A 23,262-nucleotide genomic window follows, 5' to 3' on the forward strand; every position below is an offset into this window, starting at 1 on the left:
CTGCCTCAGCTAAACCAAAGGTCCTGCTGGCCCCTGTGAAAGGCTCAGCCAGATGCTGAGAGCAAGCGGGGTGAGAACACAGCTTTGGGAGGCAGGGAGATTGAAGAGGGGACAGAGACACGTTCACAACATACCATAAGAAGCCTCTGGGCCAGCTGAATTTAAAGCGGGAGATGAAAGAGACATAGATTTGAACTAATATATTGAGTCTTTACATCGGCTACCTATTTTAAATCTCTAGGAAGTCGATATTATTGTTAGACACCAGAGACTGGTGGTGAAAGACGCGACGAGGCTGTTGCCAGGGCTCCCGCCCAGCGCCGTCAGACTGCGGGGATGGGGAGCGCCAGGGGCTGGCTTCAGCGAGTTCATGAGGGGGACAAAAGCTCGGCTGCCATACCGAAACCTAGGTTTGAGTGCGAGCCTGCCAAGGCTGCCAGCAGCAAGAGGAGAAGGGGGGTCTGCTGTGGTCGGCACGGAGACCATAGCTGGAAGCCAAACGCAGACTGTTGGCGAGAAGCACTAGCTCCCTCCGCCAGCCCACTCGCTGCGGGGAGGGGTTTCTCACGCCCCCTGCTCCTGGGTGACTGCACCGGAGGTCGGAAGGAAGCGGAGCGAGGGATGAGTCATCCCGCCTAATTCCTCCTTCCGGGTCCCCTCGCCAACGCACGCCAGCCCCCTCCTGAGATCATGCAGCAGGGAATGAAGACTCGGTTCATCCTCAGGAGTCCTCCACGAAACCCCCTGTGGCCTGCGGAGGAGAGGAGAAGGACGGGGCTTGTGACCAATGAGAGCTTTGCTCTGCCGCCCGTCGTCCAATAGGCAGTAGTTTACAGGTCGGGGCGGGACTTAGGAGGGCAGGAGGGGGCGGTTTGGGGCTGGCGCGCGGCGCCGCGGTTCTATAGCTCACCGAGTGCCTGGTAGGGAGTCCGCGCCTAGGCGACGCGGGAAGGCGCCGCTGCCGCCGCTGCCGCCGCTGCTGGCCAAGGTGCTGGACACGACAGGCCAGTCGGCCACCTCGCCAGCTCAGTCGCCCGTTGCAGCCGCCGCTGCCTCGCTTCCCGCCGGGTCCCCATGGAAGAGATGGAAGAAGAGTTAAAATGCCCCGTGTGCGGGTCCTTCTACCGGGAGCCTATCATCCTGCCCTGCTCTCACAATATTTGTCAGGCGTGTGCCCGCAACATCTTGGTGCAAACCCCAGAGTCTGAGTCTCCCCAGAGCCGTAGGGCCTCGGGCTCCGGGGTCTCTGACTATGACTACCTGGACTTGGACAAGATGAGCCTGTACAGCGAGGCGGACAGCGGCTATGGCTCCTACGGGGGTTTCGCCAGCGCCCCTACGACCCCGTGCCAGAAGTCTCCCAACGGAGTCCGCGTGTTCCCCCCGGCTATGCCGCCACCGGCCACCCACCTGTCACCGGCCTTGGTCCCAGTGCCCCGCAACTCCTGTATCACCTGTCCCCAGTGCCACCGCAGCCTCATCCTGGATGACCGGGGGCTCCGCGGCTTCCCCAAGAACCGCGTCCTGGAAGGGGTAATAGACCGCTACCAGCAGAGCAAAGCCGCGGCCCTCAAGTGCCAGCTCTGCGAGAAGGCGCCCAAGGAGGCTACTGTCATGTGCGAACAGTGTGATGTCTTCTACTGCGATCCGTGCCGCCTGCGCTGCCATCCGCCCCGGGGGCCCCTAGCCAAGCACCGCCTGGTGCCCCCGGCCCAGGGCCGCGTGAGCCGGCGGCTGAGCCCGCGCAAGGTCTCCACCTGCACAGACCACGAGCTGGAGAACCACAGCATGTACTGCGTGCAGTGCAAGATGCCCGTGTGTTACCAGTGCTTGGAGGAGGGCAAACACTCCAGCCACGAAGTCAAGGCTCTGGGGGCCATGTGGAAATTGCACAAGGTGAGTCCTAAGAAAACCCACCCCTAACTCCCCGCGCCTCCGATCCTCTGGTTTTGCATCATACAGTCTTCTTTAGCGCACAGTGCATCCCAGCGGGGGCGCAATGCAGGTGCCTACAATATTTGCTTCCGCCGTCTGGTGCATTGCAGGAAGCGCAGGGGGATCATAAACGGCGCACAGGGATATTGACTATTCCCAAGAGTTATTGCGGGGATGCCTTAGAGCGGGTCTCCCGGGGAGCGCTGCCTGCTAGCCAGCGCAGGGCGCCCCCTCTCCGCTGCGGACGTGCAGCTTGCGGCCGAGGCCAGCATGTGAGAAAGCGCTGCGGAACTGGGCAGAGCAGCACCAGTGCTCAGGGCCTCCAGGGCCCCTCCAGAGCAGAGCCGGCGGCTGGGCTCTGGCCGAGGTCCCCAGGGAGGAGGTAGGGGAGGTTGGGTAGCGCTGACCGCCGGGGACTGGAGCTGTTGGATAGGCAAGCGCCGTGAGCCACCGCCAGGGCGGGAGAAACGTCGCGGGCTGAATTCTGATGAGTCCGCTCTGGTCCAGACCTCGAGAACCTGCTGGAGGGGATGCTGTGCGCCTAGGAGGCGGAGGAGTCGGGAGGTTGGTGGGCAAATACTATGACAACACGGCTTGCAGGCTGTGATCGTGATCATCCGGGAGCGTACCTATGGCTGGAGTAGCAGGACCGGATGTTTCTGCGCGGTCACGGCCTGAAAGCTAGGCAGACATGTCTCCCAGGGTAACCCACTCCTCCTAACCTTCCACACACCCATTTGTTCAGGATTCAACCCTTTTCCTCTTTCAGTAGTTGTCTGCGCAAACTTCGAGATACCTGTTACCAGATTTATCTTTCTGGTCTCTTTTGATGGCGACTCCACCAAAGCTAGCTTCAAGAAGAGTGCCTTCAGTGTTAGGTCATATCATTCCACTGCTCAAAATCCTCCAGTTGTCCCCCACGTTTCTCAGACAGTCCTTAGAATGGTCCACCAAGACTTCCCCTTTGGCCTTATCGACCTCATTTCCTCCCACTTATTCCCTCTGCTCCAGCCACAAAGTCCCTCTTGCCATTCCCCAGCCCACACCAGGCACCTTCTGGCCCCAGTACCTTTACATTTGTTATTCCCTCAACCTGAGATGCTCTTCCCCAAAATATACCCATATCTAAGTGGCTCACGGTCTTGCCTCCTTAAGATCTTTGCCCAGATGTCTCCTTTGCGATGAGGCCTTCCTGACTGCAATTGCTGCCATTCATCTCAGACACTCCTTAGTTCCCTCCCTGCTTTATTTTTCTCAGTAGTAGTTATCACTACCTGGCATGCTACATATTTTAATTATCATGTTACTCTTGTATGTCTATTGCTTCCCTCCACTCCCCCCGCCCCGCCCCCGCACACACACACTGGAAAATAAGCTTCAAGAGATGAGATCTTTATAATGTTATGCCATCAAAGCTTGGAAGGAAGGGAAACACTCTTGAGGAGATGTGCATAAATTTGACTTCTGCTTTTTAAATAATCTAGTTAGTTAGGAGTGTGAAGAGCAGGGGTTCAGGATTATTGTAGGGAGGGTTTCTTCTCATCATTTAACTGCAAGCCCAAAGATAAGGCAGAGTGGTGAAAATGGTGTGTAGGCCTCAGCTATGGCTCCTCTCCAGGTGTCCTAGCATTCTTTGGAGCCTGGAAAGGCTAGCCTTTGAGAGAGGCCATTGATATTTTATTTACAGAAAGAAAAAACATTTTCAGCATTCAGGGAGGTTTTCTCAACTCAATATTAATTGAACGTAATCTATATTTACAGTCATTTGTGTTCTCACACATAACCCATTAAACCATGTCATTCCTGATGGAGATTTAATTCAGCACAAATTGAGCCCGAAGGCTTATGCCACTATTTTGAAAATGCTTCAATTAAAATTTTTTAAAATGACAGTTTTGAAAGTTCAAAAATTTAGTTCTTGGCCAATTTTCATTTCATTTTATGATTTCACTCTTAAACTGCCAACTATAGCCTATGTTGAATTGCCCTACAAAACTATCCTTGGAACTAAGAAATTAATCACCTTGTCTGGAAAAAGAACTTAGAGCCACACACTAATTAAGATGATCAAACCACAGCATTATTTTTCTGTGAATAAGAGCCTATACTTTATCCATTAAGATTAAAAGCAACCTTTAAATCTTTGTCTAGCCCCATGTAGATTTGAAATGTTAAACCATTTGTTTTATCCATAACGGAAGTGATAAGTACACATTGTGATGTGGAGTGGTTTGAAATTTGGATGTCTGCTAAAAAACATATGACAAAGTAGGCTAGAAAGAGAATGTTGTTTTTTGGTTTTTTAAGGCTATTTCTTCTCTGATCTCTTGCACATTTTTTTCCAAATTCTGTTCAGTCAATATCAGGCTTATTAAACTGCCAAGAAAATATAAGACAGAAGGATGACAGATTTTAACATTCACTTATCATCTGTTGGATGAACAACAAATATTACTCCCCCACCTTATCTCCTTAATAAGATAGTAAATGTGTTAGCACTGGATTTTCTCATAGTCTACTTATTTTCTAGTTAATGATACCCCTTATCTCCACAAAAGTTCACAGGCCAGAATTTCTATGCCTTTCAAAACATAGGAGAACAAAGAATTACACTAAGTAATTCTCTCAAAGTTGAGCAGTCAGTTATCAACACATGTGATTACTAGACCTGAAAGTTTTCATTCATATTCTACCATATTAATTAGCCATTTCTAGTGATAAAGAAAATCCTGTGAATAAATATTTTCCTTGGGCACTAATTCATTATCTTCCACACTCAAGACAAAATGACTGGTTTTCTTTTTAAATGATTTTAAAAACAACCGGTTAAAATTCATTAGTTGTCAGTTTACCAAGTTAAAATATTTTTCAGATATAATGGCCTTCAAAATCCATGAAAAATAATGCATGAAGTGGCCTTACAAGATAATCTGGTAACAGTTTTTATTTAGTATCAGCATTTGCTATATTCCTTTATCCAACTTAGGTTGGTATAAAGAATTGCTACACACGAAAAATGATTTTGTAGACACTTTCAAGTAAGCAATTAGAATCATTGTTATTACTTTGTAATTGATGCAATTCATATTCCTAAATTATCATTACCCTTGAATTCCCGGTGTATCAATCATTGAATCAGTAATATATTTGTAACCATTTTTGTGTGTGTGTTTGTGTTGTTGAGCAAGAATTTTCTTTTCCTTTGTATCCTAAGCACTGACTTTTCATTCTGACTGGTCTCAAATGTTATTTATCGCCTTTCTTTTTTTTTTTAATGAAGATTTGCAATTTAAATATTTTAAAATTAACCGTTAGTTGTTATGCTTTCATTTTCAAAGTATTCTGGGAAAATATTTGCTTTTGAGTGTGGTGACATCTCATCAAATATTTCTGCAGCAAAATGTGTTATTTAATGTAACAAAAATGATATTCAGTTAACTATATATCCGCATTAAACACAAGATAATCTAGACGTTCCTGTGGTAGCATATGTTCATGTTTTTTAATTTTTAAAAAATTTAGTTCTAGTACAATCAGAACATTCTGTGTGCAATGTAAACATACTTAAAAGTATTAAGAAGAATGCTACAGAGAAATAAATCGTTCCTCTTTGTACTGAGACATAACGGAAAGAGCTAGATGACAGGAAATCTGGGTTCCAGACCTGATGCTGCCACTTACTTGCTGGTAACTTTAGGCAAGTCATAACCTCTCTGTGCTTCCTATCCACAGGGATGTAAAGGAACTAAAACTATATTGTGAATGAAAACTCCATTTTGAAAGGATGATTTAAATGTTTATATCTTACTAATTTCAGGTTGACACAAGAGAAAGTTTTTGCACAAAATAGAAGTTATTGTCTCACTAGTCAACAATTACTACATAAAAATCTCATTCCCCAGTTTGGGGTACTTTGCTCACTCCTTTCAGAGCACAGAGTGCAATATAAAGGCTACTCTGACAAGTGAACTAAAAGAGTGAGCCACATCGTTATAGGTCCAGAGAGAATACTCAGTTGAATTAAGGTCAAGGAATAAGAACACTACACAAAGATATACTTATATATTGAATAAAGGTATCTTGTTTTTGAGTAACAAAGCTAAAACGATACTGACATAACTCAGATTTTTTCAGATTCTGCAGTGAAGATAGTGTTGTCACTTTGAAGTTTTAGAAATTGTTCTTTCTATATGTGCCATGAAAAGATGCTATGAATTAGAATTTCTGGTCAAATCACAGTTTGCATAAAGTAAGAGAAAATTATCACAACCATCTATTATTAAGTAATAAGAATAATGCACAGGCAAAAATTACCTTCACGATCAGTACAATTAATTGCACTTCTCTCACCTAAACACTTTTCAAAGTGTGTATGCATATAACCTAACCTTGGCAAAGAGGGTAGAATTCATTAAGAACAAAATAGTTCTAAATAATATCAGTTTTATTAAGGATTGTTGATTGTAAGAGACAGAAATCACTTAGGTGATCTCAGAGGATTTCATGGGAAATGAAACAAAAGCAGCTCACAAGGACAATGGAATTGGAAAGCCAGAAGCTACGTTTACTCTCGGTGTCAATCAGCTTGGACTAAATTATGCTGCAGTAACAGTTTCCAAACCTCAGTGAATTACAACAGCATCTAATTTCTTACTCATATCGATGCCCACTGAGAGTCAGCTGTGGCCCTCCTCCATATCCTTCTTATTCTTGAACTTAGACTGAAAGAGCATATTTGAGATATGCCAACTTTATGGCAGAGGATAGAGAGCAAAGCAGAACCGTTCGATGGCACTTAAAGGTTCTACTCAGATGTGACATGTCACTTTTGCTTATATTCCACTGGTTAAAACAAGTCGTGTGGCCAAACCTGATGTTCATGATGCAGGGAATACACTCTTCCTACAGAGAGAGGCACCAGAGAAAAGTCCCGTAGAAGTGGGCAGAGACTATTTTGAACAAATAATATAGTCTGCCGCATGTTTAGCTCTCTCATCTCTCAGGTTGGGCTTCCTTGGCCTGCGCAAGGCCTGATACAACTCTTCTAGCCCCAACTCAGTATGACATTTCAATTCAACTGTTCACTGTTATCTAACTAGCGTCTCTTAGTTCACATTTTCAGTTTAGAAGAAGAATCTGATTTGCTCAGCTTGAGTCAGGTGTTTACCACCCCTTTGGTTAGATGGGTGCAGAAGATTAGGGTGAGGCAAGTGGAAGAAAGAGGACAGAAGATGCCAAAACATGATTTTGCACTATCTTTGGGTGAAGCAAGTATGTAGTTGGGTTGGGAGGAAAATAGCAGCATATAGTTTTATTTCAATAATTCCATATATTTGTTAGAAGAAAAGAGCTCTAGTAACAGTGGAGTTTAGTGGTCTTTGTTCATTCATTTGTTGATGGACACTTACGTGGAAACCTTTGAGCACCGCACAAGTTTGGGAAACATGATTGCAGGCAATGATTAGCCAATAAGTCAGTAAGGAGGTAAGTGTTCTTAATTTCTTATGTACGTAGAACAGACTACTCTAAAATTCCAGCCTCTAGATAAATGTCCCTAATAAGCCTACTTAAATCTTATGTCAATTGTTAAATACCATGGTCAAAAACAAAGAGGTAAAAACAATTAATATAAGCTTTTGTACTATTTATATGCATATGTTGAATATATATTGGCTTGAATATTTGCTGCCTCCCTCTCTATTATAAATAACTCTGAAATTTTATTTTAGACATCAGTAATACTAATGTAATATAATTAAAATAACTGCGGATCTACTTTGAACTACTTTCAGGCTTTGTATACATGATACCAAATGACTAGCTTGATTGAGTTTTTCATTAAATTGTGGTGGATAGAAATAGATTGTTTTTAAAGTACTTTTGATAAAGCAAAAAAAGAGGGAATTTTAAAAGGTCAAAAGTCTAAGTTGCTCCTGTGACAATACAGCACAACAATTTATGAAAGTTAAAAGAGTAGTAGTGCTAATATTTTTGTAGTAGTGCTAAAATATTTGCTAATATTTTCATATTGATGTTCAGGGTCAATTTTTAACTATGGAAAGAGAAGCGGCTATAAAATGGCCACCAGCAATGTAGCTAGATCATTAGACACCTTCTAGGTTTTGTCAGCAACATGTCTCATTCATCCCAAAGGACATCTCAAAACCAAAAACATTTCCCTGGGGTGTTCTCACAGAATTTTTATCCCCAAACTTAAACTGGCCCCCTGTCTTAAACTGAGACAATCTCAGAGAGAGATTATGCAGAAAACAATCCAATACAATTGCACAGAATGCACTTGGCGTCATTGTCAGGGAAATCATCATCATTTTATTTCACTCCTGTTTGGCCTTTGCCTTGCCATCTTTTTAACTTTTCTGGTTTACAGTGCAGTATGTCGGCCACAGATCTAGTCATAGTCCCATCTACCCAAGTTACCTCTTCCTTCCTGACCTTCAAGGCCTTCTGGCTTCCTCAGTGAGCCCTCTACTCCTGTCCACCATGCCTGCCTGTCACCAATTCCTTGGACTAGACCTACAGATTACCTGACTAAGCTGGTCAAGCCTGCTCAGGCAAGCCACACTTGACAGCCCTGCACAAGACCATCCTGCCTACCAGGAACCTGAATGCTGCTCCTCACCCACCAGAGCTACCCTGCACCGGCAGCACTCCCACCTCAGCTGGGTTTGAGTATGGACACATCTTTTTTAACTGTAGAAAGTTTTCTTCATTTTGACTGAATCATTTTAAACTGAAAAAGGCAAGAAAGCATCTCTTGAGTTTCTAGTCATGAATAAACAAACATCACTGACTTTTCTCTCCTCCTCAACATGACTGTCTTGAGAGACTCATCCGCACCGTGGTTATAACTCCCACTTGTACCCAAATGTCTGAAACAGGTCTAGTCATCTCAGTCCCCCTCCCTTTCACAGTATGGTCTCAAACTCTCCTCTGTCTTCTATCCACCCCCCTTCAAAGTGCCCATCTCTGTGTTCTAACACTGAACGTCCTCCCACTGTATTGTTAGCATCGCCCACTGGATCCTAATGACAAAGTCAAAGACTGTTTCTGAAATGTCTTTGTTTCTCCAAGTTCTGCACTTAGTAGATGATAGAGAAAGATCTGTTTAGTGAAGGAATGAATCAGTAAGAATTTTAATGATTAGCAACATAGCTCAATACTTTATTTTTCATATTAACCTGATAGAAATAATTAAATTTGAAAATCTCTGTTTCATACTTTTTGCAAAAAAAGGTACTGAGCACATGGTATGTGCCAGGTACTGTTCTAAGCTCTTTTAAGGCACTTTGTCATTTAATTTTTAGAATTCACACCTCTTCCTATCAGAAAACTGGGACACAGAAAGGTTATTAAATCATTCCAGTTGTAAGCGGCAGAGCCAGGGTTTGAATCCAGGCTGTCTGGCTCCAGCTCATGGATAACTGCTATTCTGTCCTACCTGCTGAGGATCATAGGACATAGGACATATAAAGCACGGTTTCATGGTCTTATACATTACAATGACATAACAACTGAGATCCCTTAGTACTCATGTATGAAAATTACCAAGAAATTAGAAGTCATTTTTCTCCAAAGTTTTCTTGTGACAAAATAAGTTTAAAGAGGAAAGTATGGAGCAGAGGGAAGAGAGAGACAAGTATGTCGAGTATTCCATAGACTATATCATCAGAAGTGCACTGGTAAGACCAGACTACCTGTGAGAGGTCCATCTTGCCTCTCTGTCAGAACCCAGGAAGCGACAGATAGGCAGTAAGGTTATATCAGCTCTGGCATGGCTTCATTGTCCCTTTTCTAACTAAATAATCATTTTAAAATTGATAGAAATTACATAAAGGAATAAATAGAGGTGGGGTTTTTTTTGACATTTTAAGTATCTTTATTTCTGCAGATCTAAAACATTTCTAAGTCTATCGTGGAAAACATAAAAATATGTTTGAACCTGTAAGCAGGTATCTGCTCTATGTTTACTTTCAGTTTTTTTCTGTACGTTTTGCCAAAGTGGTTGAAAGAAAATTGGTGCATCCCTGTTTAAGAATATATGCTGACCCACCTTTACCATAAATATAAAAAGGAATATATGAACTGGGAAAGCCTATTATTTAGAAATGGATTTAAACACGATTAAATAAAATTATTTTCTTATAAGTCTCACCTAGGACCAGAAATGCGTGTTTTATACTAATAACACTGTTCAAAGAAGAAATTGTTTCCTGAAGAATTAGCTTTGGAAGTAGAATGCTAAACATTATTGTTTGGCGTAGGAACAGCCACCTTCTGTCATTAGCTAGCACACATAAATAGTTAATTCTCATCTACTGCTGATTTATTCATGTGAAGCTGACTTTCTAGCCAGATAGCATCAATTCAGCTTTATTGAGATTTTTGTTTTTTTCTTTGCTCTTACTTTGCTTGCAGTTTTCATTTTAAGAAGCAACTAACTGACGCCAAATACTTATCATTCTCGCCCGTGCTCCAGGGAAAACCTGTGAGGGGGCCACACTGCTGTGACCTGTGCTGTACATCAGTCTAAGACATTATCTAGTCTATGAACAAGGCTGGTTGCCGAGAGAAATGTGAATATGAGGAGTTAAACAGTTTCTGCCTAAGGCTTTTTAACTTTATAGGGAGCAAATGCTTGGAAGGTCAATATACACAGGTTCAACTATGATTACAACTCACCAAAAGCCAAAGGGAAATGACTCTATAACATAATCTACCATTTTTGATCACTATCTGTACTTTTTTTACTTTTCATCAGTGCAAATAACCATCAGCTGATTTTACTATAGATCTGTGTAGGCCATTACATAGTACAACTGATGATATTCATGCCATCACCCAGACACACCAATTCATGAAATTGATAAAATGGTGTCACTTATGTTCTACCATCTCCCACACCCCACAAGTGTGAAATGTTATCCCAAGAGCATTAGCCACATAAATCAGCTATAAAATTGGACATTCATCCAACCTAATAAATGGCACAGATAAATCTGTGGTGCTTTTAACAAGCAGTTGTTATCGATATTATTGACCATCAATCATCTGGCCAAGACTTGGCAAAGAAATATGACAAATACCTTTCATCATACAATCAATGAAATATGAAGAAGCTTGATGTTTACATTCAACTTGTGTTACCTGGCTATCTTCTGCCTTTATGGAAGCAAATCTGACTGATAGAATTAAAACATTATTTAGTATTACATAAAATTTTCTCTACTTTCTACTTTAAGGACCAAGAAATATAGTAAATAGAAACCTGTATGAGCACTGAGTTTCAAAGCTGTCCTCAACCATCACAGTAAGGGTGCAGAATATAACTACCATTCACTTACATTTCAAAATTGGTACATTTACACCTGAATTAGGACATGGATTTCTGATTCCTCTCATTGCTACATATAATAAATTTGTGGAAAATTTGAATTGATAGTGAGATCCTGCTATGCAACATATGAGGGTTCCAATTTCTCATGTCATACCCAACCCTTTTATTGTCTGTCTTTTGACTAGAGATACCCCAGTGGATGTAAAATGGTATCTCATTATGGTTTTGATTTGTCATTTGCTAATGACTAGTGATACTGAGCATCTTTTCATGTACTTGTTGGCTATTTTTATCTTTTTTAGAGAAACGTCTGTTCAAATCCTTTGCCCATTTTTAAATTGGGTTACTTCTTTTTTATTGTTGAGATCTTTTTATATCCTGGGCACTTGGTCGCTTTTAAAATGGAAAGAACAGAGATGTGAGCCTCTTATCTCTCAGAGGTACTTACAAGAAATAAAAAGCAGATACATAGTTGAGTGTGAAGGAAACTTGTCAAGTCTGGTCCACAAGGACCTACTACTAATTCCTTGTCCCAAAACCTTTATTAGCCAGTTCTGAGGCAGAATGTGAATAAGCATTGCCAGGATTGGCTCCTGATAAATAGAAAACATGGAAAAGTCTAAAAGCAGGAGGGGAAATAATTCTGTCATCAAGGTCTCTGGATATGGTGGCTGTGCCTTCTCTTTACCTCGAGTTCCATCTTTCTGGACTTCGATAATAGAGTACAATGTTATAAAATTCCAGTGGTGCTATGATTCCTGTTACTTACAGGCTACCGTTGTGGTATTCAAAAAAGTTACTTTAGGATGTCAAGATGGTGGCTTCTTTCGCTACATTTAAGAGTTATAAATTGATAGAAAGGACACTGGATCTTTGAGATTATTTGCCTAACCCCCTACAAAGTCAGAAAAATAAATTTCAGAACACTTCAATAAATTACCAAAGTCACACAATATGTATTACTAAAAACCTTTTATTTTTTTAGAACTTATATAAGGAATTATAAACATCCAAGAACCTATTTTCATTTGCTTCTTTGTGTGTGTGTGTGTGTGTGTGTGTGTGTGTGTGTGTTTGTGTTTAATGAAGCTCAATTGAAAATTTAAATCTCTCTTTTGGTGGCTCTCCTGTGCCCCCCAGACAACTATAATCACAAGTTTTTTTCCTATACTCCTGACCACAACTATTAAAGTGTGCCTTATTTTTGTTATTCTCTCTTTAAGGGGAAATTATATACGTCTATACAATTGAATTAATGTTCTTTCATTATAAGTAAGATTTTATTTTTTAACATTGACCTTCAATAGATAATGCCTTTGCTCAAATGATCAATCTAATGGTAGGAGTTCCAGCATGAGGCTAGAAAAGGAAGAATTTATAGAGATTAGGTTTTGCTTTGTCCCTCACACAGGGAGAGCTGCTGCATTGCAGTATGGCTGTCCCCTTGGATTGCCTGGCTGACTGGCTCTAGCTCTAGCCAAAAGTACAAAAGAAGTGTGTGGGATGAAGCAGAAGAGAATCTCTTGTTGCTCCTCTCCCCTTCTGGTGCACTACTTGCCAGCTTTGTTGGCTTTCTACTGACCACTAGTGCTCTCTACTCCTCCCCTCCACCTGTGGTCTCCTGTGAATCTTCGGTCTGTAAACCCAGATTGGGTTCCAAAACGGGTGCTTTTTTTCCTGATCATCTCCATGCTTTCTTCTGACTAGTGTATATCTGGTCTGCTCGTCCAACTCCAGAACCTTGACCAACAACTTCTGGGAAGTCTCTCTGCCCAGTCCATTTGGCTCGTGCACCTTTTGCCTCCAGCCTGACACTAGATTTCCCAGCCTTGGCTTCCTTCCCAGTAAAGGTCCAAGTGCTGACAGTTCTTCAAATCATACCTTGTGGGCAGCAGCTTCAGGGCTGGCACTGATCCCAACAATAGATTACTGTAATGTATTTGGCTGATCACCTGTAATGTTAAAATGAGATTATAACATATATCTAGGTTATATACAAATTCACTCACATAACTTTTCTTTTGGAACATGTCATAAAGTGATTTAATAAATACACACACAAAATCCATTGACATATAGCCACCACTGAAATGAAATATTTCAGATATTTAGTAGAACTAAGAAGTTCTGCTTATGTTGAGGGCAGAAAGTACAGAATAATTTATCAATTTCGTCTACAAAACAGGGAAGGAATGATTTAGTAGGTAGAATATTATTACCCAATTTGGAGGCTAGCCAAAGACTGGTGAATTATTCTCTTCTGAGTGGAGCCAAATAGCTCAATTATAGTTTCAGTCCCTTAAGCCTTCTATTTACTATTACAAAAACAAAGTAATCAATTTACCATTTATGTTATTTAATTCGCATGTTATGATGGCTTTGGGTTACTGTCAGTTTTTAAGTTTTCTAAAACGATATGTACAAAAGGTTATTATTGTGAGATTTAGCCATCAAAAATTAACCCAGTATTTTTAGAGAAATTCTTTAATTAGTATGTCTGAAGGGATTGGTATAAAATTTGCATAAATATTAAATTTAAAAATTAATTTCATTTAGTATTCATTTACATCTCGATTTTCTATAGGGATTCAATTATGTTTATCAGTGGTATATTAAACCCACTATATTCCTTCCTGTCATACTGTTCTTTAATCTTCCCAGCCATGCTAAGGAGTTTAAATGATCTGTATTCAGAGCTCTATTCTCACTGTAGCTATCTCAATTCCCAATGCAGGCTGGGTGGGGCCCTTATTGTTGTTGATTCAGATTCAGGATACTGATGGTATAGCATAAGACCACCTGCTGTTTAGCTGGTACTGAGCTCCAGTTTTATTCAGCTGCTCAACTGGGGAGATTCACACAGTAAGAGAGATTTCCAGTTTGATCACATAAACAAAGCACTTTTATATACCCAGAAAGAGGACTGAATCAATGGTTACACAGATAATGGTGGGTGACCATTTTAATTCCCAAGTGCCTCTGAGAAGAACTGGTTCTTGTAACATACTAAAACCAAGGTCATGGAACAGCTGTTGCTAGAACAAGATTCGCTGTGTGAACTGTTCTGTGAGATGTGATTTCATACCAGTGTCTTGTCCACAATGAACTATTGCTTTGACTTAACAATAAAGATCGTTAGAATTGGGTTAGGAGGACTTTGTGCATGTTGAAGCTTAGACTAGGGGTCAGGACTTAAGTCTGACAGCTCGTAATCATCATATCAAACCTTAAAATACCCTCTTGAGGCCACCATGTCACCTAGAGGAAATATGAGACTCCTTCCACACTCCTTAAAAAAGTTGAACATGTATGCTATTGTGAAGTTGCCACATCAATGCCTTGTTGACTAAGAGCAAATGATGACAGCATTTTGACACTATATATAAGCTAGGAGAATCTGAAATGCACAGCAAGATTCAAGTAACAGACAATAAAATAGTCAGGAGAAACAGGAAATAGAAAGAGTATGGCAGAAATGCAAAAACTAATCTCTGGTTAAACCCTTTTATAGGAAGCGCTAAAATGAGAGTTAGGGCCAAGGACCAGAGCACAGTTCGAGAGGCCTTTTTGTGATAAAGCCATCTTGGGAACTGCCTACATGGTTACTGGTACAGAGACAGAAAAGCTGGGTTCTCTTCCTGGGTCTACTATTATTCAGGCAACACAGTGGAGGGATTAAGAACTTGGGCCTTGAAGCAGATTGCCTGGGTTTAATCCCTGGCTTTTCCACCACTTAGCTGTGTGTACTTAGGTAAGTCCCTTGACCTCTTTGTGCCTTGGTTTTCTCATCTGTAAAATGGAGATAATAATCAGACCAACCTCAACAGCTGTGAAGATGAAAAGAATGGTAGACACAGGGCCCTTGGAACAGAGCCTGGCCAGAATAAGTACATGATTCATGTGAGCTAGTGTTACCTGTTAAATGGGGCTGGTAATTTCTGCCTAGACTTAGAGTGGTGATAAGGACTAGATGAGAGAATGAATGTATTAGAAAGCCTTTTGTAATAAATCCAAGGGTTTTTGTTGTTGTTGTTGTTGTTGTTATGATTGTGCATCTATACAGATGGAGGGCTACACAAAGCATGGAGAAGACAACTGAAACCCTTATGGCTGGTTCCCTTACACATCTGTCCCTCCTGTGGAAATGAGGGAAAGCTGTATACCTTTCACAGGGAGGCAAAGGATAAAGAAATAGAGAGGAAAGGAAGCTCCAGAAGACAGAAAATTTTAGCAGAAGGTTATGACAGTCCCTTAGAATCACTCCTGACTTTGAGAACATACCATTCCATGAGAAAAGGGAACAGTACATTCTGAGAAAGAGCCCAGGCTTTGGAGCCGGAAAAGTTCACCTTCACTTACTTGAGTTTATCTTTAAGTTATTTAACCTATCTGTGACTCAGTTTCCTCGTCTGTAAAAACACCATCGACCTCCTTGAGTCGTCGGGCAAGCTAAATGAGATTGTCTTTGAAAAGTACCTACCATTGGCATGCCTTTAGTAATTAATAGTTTTATTATTCAAAGGTTGTTCAATAATTTGTTTTGGTGCTCAGGTACTCTTGTAGGTGCTGGCAATACAGCAGTGAAAAAAGGAAACAGACTAAAAAATTTCCGCCTGATAAATTAAAATTTATTTAATGAAACATTTATCGAATTCTTACTATAATCCTTTTTTAGGTTATATGTTCCCTGACAAAAGAGCATATGAAAATTTTTTGCATTCAATGCAAACCTTGCACCAAATGAGGTAGAGGTAGATAAATTAACCAGGGGTCTTCAGAGAAATACAACAAATAGGAGATGTGTGTGTGTGTGTATATATGTACATGTATATATACACACACACATATACATATATATATATGTATGTATGTATTTATATAATTTATTATAAAGAATTGGCTCATGCACTTGGGGCCTGAGAAGTCCCATGATTTGCCATCTGCAAGCTGGAAACCTAAGCAGACACCAAGGGAAGCAGTGGTGTAATTCCCAGTCCGAGAGCAGAAGACCAATGTCCCAGCTCAAGCAGGCAAGTATGGAGAGCAAATTCTCCCTTCTTCCACCTTTTTGTTTGGCTTAGGCCCTTGATGGATTGGATGATGCCCACCCACACTGGAGAAGGCAATCAATCTGCTTTACTCAGTCTACTGATTCAAAGCTCTAATCTCATCTGGAAACACCCTCACAGACACACCCAGAAATAATGTTTAAATATCTGGGCACCTGGCAATCCAGTCCAGTTGACATATAAAATTAACCATCTTTTTGGGTTAGTTAGATGTTGGCCAAGGACAATGAGAAGAAATTCAGGTAGATTAGACCCCTCCCCCCAAAGTCTTGAGAGTTAGGACAGCTCAGCCATCTGTGTTGCCATTTGTTCCTCTTCAAAACCTGCTCCAAGGCTTCCTGACTGATCTCTGGGTGTTTGCAAAGAATTCAGGGCATGACTACAAGGTGGGCAGCAAAAATGAAAAAAAAAATTGATAGGCAAGATGCTAAGGAATGTTTCCAAAATGCAACCCCAAGTGGGCATGTATTCCTAAAAATTTTGTGTAAATCAAATCATATTTCAAATATAGTAGAGGAATTTTCAATATAAAAAAATTCTTTGGTATGTATTTTCAAATGTAAATATTTGTTGTAAATCCGGATTGCCCAGATTCTAGGTCACTGATAATAACAAGCTTAAAAATTTTTTTCTAGGAAAAAATCAACAAGAAAAATAATTGAAAAACAGAATTGTGAGGTACATCTCAATTTCAAAAACATTAATGTGGAATAAGATTGGGGGAGGGTTCTATCAAGGAATTTAGAATAGCAGTGGCCAAGTGTAATAGAAAAAGCAGGAGATGCAGTTAGAGGTCCCTGTTCTGATTTTGTGTCTCCCTCTTAAGCAATTTACTTTACCCCTCAGGACCTCCAGCTTTTCAAGTGTAGAATAAGGATGTAAGATTAGATGAGAGATAAGGTCCCAGTCAGTGGCAGGTTTAATTGGAATCTAGATTTATTGATGTTTCTCTGGCTCAGTTCCTGACGAGAGTTTCTCGGATAAAACCGTCTGCTACCTGCTGTGGTGTCTTTGTGAGAAACACTTTAATTTTCCTCCTGTTTCAAGTTTCTTAGTTGGGGCTTCAACATTTGGAGATCAAAAGAAGATAAAACAGGTAGCTTTAGGATCTTTCATTCCCCTCATTTTACCCTGGCCTTGGACATGCCCCAGAAGCTCCAGAGCCATGTGAGAGGGAAGCTGACGGTGCAAAGTGGGGAGAAGAGAGCACAAGCTGCCCAGCGTTGAGCTCTGCTGCCAAATTCCTGGTGGAACAACCCTCTGGCTGATTGGTCTACTTACTTGCAGAGAAAGAAAAGGCCAGGCAGAGGGGTTGGTCAAGAAGCAATAAAAAAGCTGTTTCTGACTATTTACTTCCTAAAATGAGATGTGAGATTTGATTGAGAGAGATATTAGGTGAAAACAAAGGGTAAATGTGCTTATGCCTTCCCACGCTTTCCACATGGGGATTTTGAAGCTTGAGTTGGGATGTGAATGTTTGTAGGATTTGTCCTGGAGTTCCTTATCTCAGGGTAAGAGCGGCAGTTTGGTACTTAACTTCTAAGAGGAGTAATGTATTGTTTATTTTAGATGCACGATTCCTTAAATTTCAAGTGATTATTATTTATGCAGAAGAAACAGATGTATGGAATTTTTGTTGTCACTGCTGTTATTTAGTGGTGTAAACACATAAAGCCCTGATTTTTAGCATTTGCCGTGGCCGACTTCAAGCTACTCCAACATGAGGGCACTGACCTTGGAGTTGGGAAGAGAGTCAGTACAAACCAGCTCCAGCATACCACTTCTTGTGTTAGTTCTTGTGCTTTGACAGATGGGTGGAACTGCCGGATTGTATGTTTTCTAAAATAATTTCTAAAATTATTTCAGTCTGCAGCTGCAAAAAAAAAAAACAAAAACAAAGATATGTTATAGAAATTTTGAGCGCAGAAATTAGGAATGAACAGCTCAGTGAATTTTCACAAACTGATCACATCTGTGTAATTAGCATGAAATCAAGAAACAGAATATTATCAGCCCCCGCAAAGCCTTCCTCATGCTCTCTTCCAAGTCAACAGTCCCTGGCCACCCCTGCCAAAACGAACCATATCCTGACTTCTTATAGCAAATTAATCTTGCCAGGGTTTGTACTTCACATGAATGTAACCACACAGCACGCACTCTTATACATGGCTTCCTTTGCTCCTCTTTATGTTTGTTGGATTCATTCACATTACTGCATGTAGTTTTAGATCATTCATTCTCATTGTTTTATAGTATTCCGTTTTAGGAATATTTCACAATTAATCCATTCTACCAGGGACAGGCATTTGTGCAGTTTCCAGCTTTGGGCTATTACGAGCAAGGAAACTATAAACTTTATAGTACTTGTCCTTTGGAGCACAAAGGTAAGCATTGGTTGGGTGTATCCCCAGGAGGGGAACTGCTGAGCGGCAGGATAGGCATAAGCTCAGCATTAGTTCATGCTGCCAAACAGTGCTACCAAATGGTGGTACCATAGTATGTTCCCACCAGCAGTACTCCTCATTCTCACCAACACTTGCTAGTATATACGTTTTTATTTCTCATTTTAGCTATTCTAGTGAGTATATAGTGGTATCACACTACTGTGATAACCAATGGCTTTTAAACATGTTTTCATAAGTTGGTCATTTGAATATCCTCTTTTGTTTGGAGTCTGAGTCATTTGTCTACTTTTCCATTGGGTTGTTTGGCTTTTTATTGCTCACTTGTCTTTTAAATTTCGTTTTTATCTGCAAGTATTAAAAATATTCTGAAATAAGCTGCTTTTTCCTTCTGAGCCAGAGATTCTAATTAGAAAAAATTGGCCACCTCTGCTTTCTCTTGCAATTTTCTCTCAATGCAGAGCTTCTGCTACACTGTGCATTGTTCTCTATCAAGTCTTTATCAGTTTTTGTGTATATTTCATAGCTTCGCTTAGAAATATTATAAAGCAATTTAGAGAGAAGTGTTTTTTAAGAGAAAACAGTGCAAATGCAAATATATTTTCGAAAGAACAATTCTTCCTTAAATGAAAGTAAGAGCTCTTCAAATAGTCTGTAAAAAAAAAATGAATTGAAACCTCAATAAGCTCAAAAAAGTAATTCTGATTTCATATTAAAAATGAATTTCAAAAAGTTTCCAGAGAGAAGCCTTCTTTTTCCACTCCATTATTTCAATAAAAAGACCTTCTCCCTTATCTATGTCTTTTTATTTTAAACCTTGTCCAGTAAAAATTTAATTTCTCCTATGTATTGTGTGAGCTGTATTATTTTTTTAATCCTTATTAGATATGGGAGTACAATCTGTTAATACATACATGATTCTATGGCAAGAAAATAGAGAAATTCAAAGAACAGTTGACTATTTCAGAGGTTAAGGAACTTTTGCTTGGATGCACGGATGTGGGTCAAACATGCGAAACGCGCTGTTCATAGGTGCTTGATTGCTTTACCCTCCTTCAGTACTTTTTCTCATATAATAAAATGAGATAAAATATGAAGATTGCTATTTTAGGAGCAAGAGCTAAGTCTCCCTATGAAAAAGAAGAAAGAAATTTCTTGAAATATTCCAGAAAGAACTGGGAAATAGTCTCAGAACTTCCTGAAGATCCAGGCACATTTCTTCCGAAGCCCGGGTGGGCCTTGTGATACCATGTGTGCTTTTCCACTGTATGCAGCATGGGTGGCCCAGAGCAAAACTGGAAAGAGTGGAAACTTTCCCTCCGTGAATTCTGCTCCCTTTGTTGCTGTCCCTTCATGGTCCTCCCTCACATTACTGAGGCCAGGATTAGCAAATATATACTGCCTTACCACTCTTTTCTGGCTCCATGGCAGCCATCACCGTGAATCATAGCACTTTTTTTTCCCAATTAGTCTAGGTGTAACTCAAATGCAGTTCAGAATTCTTTACTTGGTATGCTGAGAGACTAATACCAATCTCTCATGTTTGGCATTTAAGATGATATTTACTTGCCATCACTTTCTTAGGTGATATGATTGTTATTCCATCCTTCCCATCAGCCTCAAATTGTAAATGTATTACTTTTCCGAAGATTATTTACTTTATCTTTTATGGGAGTATATTGTCTGAATCTCTAACTCATTGTTTTCTGTCATGGTTCTAGACACTTTCTAGCTCCATAAACACACACCGATAAATATATGCCTAAGACTGTGAGTCAAATGCCTATGGGGACAAGATGATACAAACAAAATAGCAAGGTTTACACATTTAATATTTAGTCCATAAGGATAGGAATAATAGAAATAGTTTACACCTTTAGAAAGAAATACACTCTCCCATTTTTCAGGTAATATGTGGCCCTAGGTCTGTCTTTGATTTGTCCACTTTTGAAAAAGGCATATAAGTCGATTCTCATTATTTAAGATAGTTAGATTCTCTAAGCTATGACCACTGAATTAGCAGACACTGAACTTTTGCTCCTAGGGGAAATACAGAGTTAGATTTCTGCAAGCCTCTGGCCACAGCATTTTTTCACCCAATAAATATATAACCATTTTTATTTGTGTTTCTGTTTATACATACCTTATTTTACACATATTGTTAATTTATTATTAGTGAACTCATGGCCAACAACACTAAAACTCATGCCTAAATGAAGCTTGTCTAACACACATTGGATTTGTTGTGATAAAGCTATTCATAATATTTATTTATGATCCTTTTAATGTTTGTAGGATTTGTAATGGAAGAAATATTCTCTCTTCCATTTCTTTTATCAGTAATTTGTGTCTTTTCTATCTTTGTTTCTTGATCAGTATTTTTCAAAGAAACAATTACTGACTTTAAACAATTACTCCCTATTGTTCATTCTCAATCTTTAAGCCATAACTGATTCTATGGCAGAAAAATAGAAAATTTTTTTATTATTTATTATCACTCAATTTCTTTATTATTTCCTTTCTTTTTCCATCTCTTTTCTTTTAACCTTTGTATGTTCAAAATACAAATATTTAAAGTACGTCTCTTGTAGAGAGCTTATAGTTGAGACCTAATATTTAGTCTGCCAATTTCTGCCCTTTAATCAAGGTTATTAGACTTGAATTTAATATAATTATCGATAATGTTGGATTTAAGTCTACCATTTTCCTGTTTGTCCCATCTGCTTAGTGTTTGTTTGTTGGCTGGTTTCTCTGTTTTTCTTTCCTACCTTTCTGTGAGGACATGAGGTATTATTTTAGTATTTAATTATATTTCCTCTATTGGGTTTTTAGTGGAAGTTTTTAGCATTATTTTTAGTGGTTCTCGAGGGAATCTAATATACATCCTTAATTGATATTAAGGTCTGCTTAGAGCTAACATTTACATAAAATATCAGAACCTTGCAACAGTATAGTTCAGTTCTCCCACCTCTTACTTTTTGCTATTATCATATATATCACATATATATATGTTGTAAACCCCCAGTACAGTGGTACAGTGTTATAATTTTTGCCTTTAATAGTCATATGCCTTTTAAATATATGTGTGTGTGATATGTAAATATATATGTAAATATATGTATATATATATATATTAACTCCCATTTCAGATGCTCTTTATTTCTTTCTGTAGATTCAAATTACAATCTGATACTGTTATACTTCACTCTAAAAAAAAAATTCTTATAACATTTCCTGTAGTGTAAGTCTTCTGGAGACAAATTCTCTTAGTTTTTGTTTATCTAAACAGGTATTTATTTTGCTCTAAGTTTTGAAGGTTATTTTTATTGGACATAAAATTCTGTTGTTTGTTTTTTGTCTTTAAGCACTTTAAAAAATTTGTTCCAGTATCATCTTTTTTGTTTCTGGTAGGAAGTTGGCTCTTCTTGTATTGCCATTCCTCTCCGTGTACTGTGCCTTTTTCTGGCTAATTTCATGATCTTCTTTTTATCTTTGGTTTTTAAGAGTTTGACTATCATGTGCCTAGGTATGTGTATGTTTGATTTGTTTGTTTTTTAATTTATCTTGTGTGGAGTTTACTGAACTTCTTGAATTATAATTTTTGAGTTTTTTAAAACCAAATTTGGAGGATTTTTGACAAATGTCTCATCGCATATATTTTTCTACATTGTTTTTGTTCTCCTCTCCTTATTCTACTTTAATTAAGTATAATTTAGGTTGTTTGTTATTTTCTTGCAGGTCACTGAAGATTTGTTCATTTAAAGCATTTTTTCTCCTTTTCCTCAGATCACATAAATGATATTGATCCCTTTTTAGAATTCTTTATTCTATGTACTTCAGTATACTCTGAAGCCCTTTAAACTGATGTTTATTGCAGATGTTGTACTTTTCTGTTCTAGTACCTCCATTTGGTTCTTCTTTTATAGCTTCTATTTCTTTGTTGCAATTCCCTATCTGTTCATACATAATGGCTATTTCTTATTTAAGGCATTGAACATACGTATAATAGTTGTTTTTGAAGTTGTTTTCCACCAATTCCAACACCTGGGTTATCTCAGGTTCTGTTTTTATTGACACATTTTTATTCCTTTTTTCAACTATGGATCTCATTTCTTATTTCTCCATATGGCTCATAATGTTTTATTATATACTGGACACTGTAAATGACATTTTTTAAAATTCTGGATTCCGTTATTTCTCTGAAGAGTGTCTTTTTTTACTGGTACACGTATAAATTATTGAGTAATCACTCTGACCTTGTAGAAGCTTAGTGTTCCAAGCTGCTTACCAACTACTCAAACAGATTCCTCTTAGATCCTTTTCATTACTCAAACACATCTGCTTATATATTTCACCTTTATAGCTATTAGTAGGTTCCCATAGGCTCTCCAGAGTCTCTCCCATACCTCTCTAGTTCTGGATTAGCCAAGCATTTCAGGAGGGATTTAAATGCAGATTTCAGGAATCTGCTCTCTGTACCATTCTTCTTTATATTATTACC

General features: G+C 39.5%; 1 protein-coding gene across 6 annotated transcripts in view; it reads left to right on the forward strand.

The window, feature by feature from the left end:
* The first annotated feature begins 687 nt into the window (after positions 1–687).
* Positions 688–23,262, forward strand: part of TRIM9 (tripartite motif containing 9) — a 100,970-nt gene continuing 78,395 nt past the window's right edge. For all 6 annotated transcript variants that reach the window (XM_039865141.1, XM_039865143.1, XM_039865138.1 and 3 more), the window contains exon 1: positions 688–1,896. In XM_039865141.1, the coding sequence (XP_039721075.1) occupies positions 1,075–1,896 (822 nt within the window). In that variant the 5' untranslated portion in view covers positions 688–1,074. The remainder of the gene's footprint in view (positions 1,897–23,262) is intronic.

This window comes from Pteropus medius, unplaced genomic scaffold (assembly GCF_902729225.1).
Source record: "Pteropus medius unplaced genomic scaffold, Ma_sr-lr_union100, whole genome shotgun sequence".
Taxonomy (NCBI): Eukaryota; Metazoa; Chordata; class Mammalia; order Chiroptera; family Pteropodidae; genus Pteropus; species Pteropus medius.